Source organism: Asparagus officinalis, chromosome 8, assembly GCF_001876935.1.
Source record: "Asparagus officinalis chromosome 8, Aspof.V1, whole genome shotgun sequence".
NCBI classification, from domain to species: domain Eukaryota; kingdom Viridiplantae; phylum Streptophyta; class Magnoliopsida; order Asparagales; family Asparagaceae; genus Asparagus; species Asparagus officinalis.
In genome coordinates, this window is record NC_033801.1 from 101,582,952 (window position 1) to 101,584,173 (window position 1,222).

General features: G+C 41.7%; 1 protein-coding gene across 1 annotated transcript in view; it reads right to left on the bottom strand.

Moving 5' to 3' along the window:
• The window catches only part of LOC109821306 (derlin-2.2-like), a 4,730-nt gene continuing 4,179 nt past the window's right edge, over positions 672-1,222 (bottom strand). Inside the window, exon 6 of the mRNA XM_020387493.1 lies at positions 672-1,124. Coding sequence (XP_020243082.1) covers positions 942-1,124 — 183 coding nt within the window. The 3' untranslated portion in view covers positions 672-941. The remainder of the gene's footprint in view (positions 1,125-1,222) is intronic.

Sequence of the window (1,222 nt, forward strand, 5' to 3'; positions counted from 1 at the left end):
CTACCTCGCGGACTGCCCATTTACCCCACCTCTGCACTCCCAAGCACTGCTGACGACCCTAACTCATCACGGCTGCAACCACCACCCGATACGAGCCCATACCGATTCCCCTACCCTAGCAAACCCTAGTTGCACTGCGAAGAACAGAACCCGACACAAGAGCCTTGCACTTCTAACGACCTTAGCTCATCACTGCCACAGCCAGAAGCCGACACAGGCCCCTTCCGTGGCAAATCCTAGCTGCAAACCTTCCTTGTCTCATAACATTTTAGACCCTCCCTTGTCTCATAACATTTTAGACATAACAAACACACACCCACATATATCCACTTCTACGCCTGGACGTATACCCATTTATGCATCCAATTTTAGTAAATACAGTTATACATTGTCCTTACTGAGGCGTATTCATATTCATATCCAAATCAACGATTGGCAAGTAAATACGTATATATAGTAGATATGATAACCCCTAGCAACCTAACTCAAGTAAGTTCTACATAAAATGAGATGTGCTTTTATCACAATATCAGATAAACAAATACAAGTTCTCATCAAATACAGATTGTCCGCTCATTGGTGATTTTTAGGCTTCATTGAATCCTGTCACACATTTAGTCACAGAGAACATAAGTTCTCATCAAGGACGGATTGTCTGCGCACTGGGGATATTTAGGCTTCATCAAATCCTGTCAGATATTAATTAGTCACGGGAAGGGTACACAGCATTTACATTAGAAATAAAACAATGTCATGTTTTCATTTTGATATGCACAACTGGGCATCAAATAGCCTTTTACAAGAGGAACTGCTTTGTTATCAGATCTCAATTGTGAAGATCCTATATATATCTGAAACTCTTAATGCTCATCACTACAATGTCTCGGACACATCATATTTCAGCAAAGACCATCTCAAATCTCCATCTCTTGATGACACTATCAATCTTGGTGAAGGTCCTGCGGTGCTGGAGGTGCAAATCTTGCATTTGCCTGCGGTGTGACAACTAAATTCTCATCAGCAAACAGTGACTTGATAAAGGCAGGGGTCTTCAGTGGGCGACGACCAGTCATCCGCGGGTAAACGTCTTCAAGATAATAATAAGAATGACCAGCAATCATACCCTACATAAAAACAAATTAATAAAATTCAGATCACATACACTTTAACACCATACCATGTTCCCTTTGCCTAATGCCACCAAGTTGTAGCGTCAAAGTTA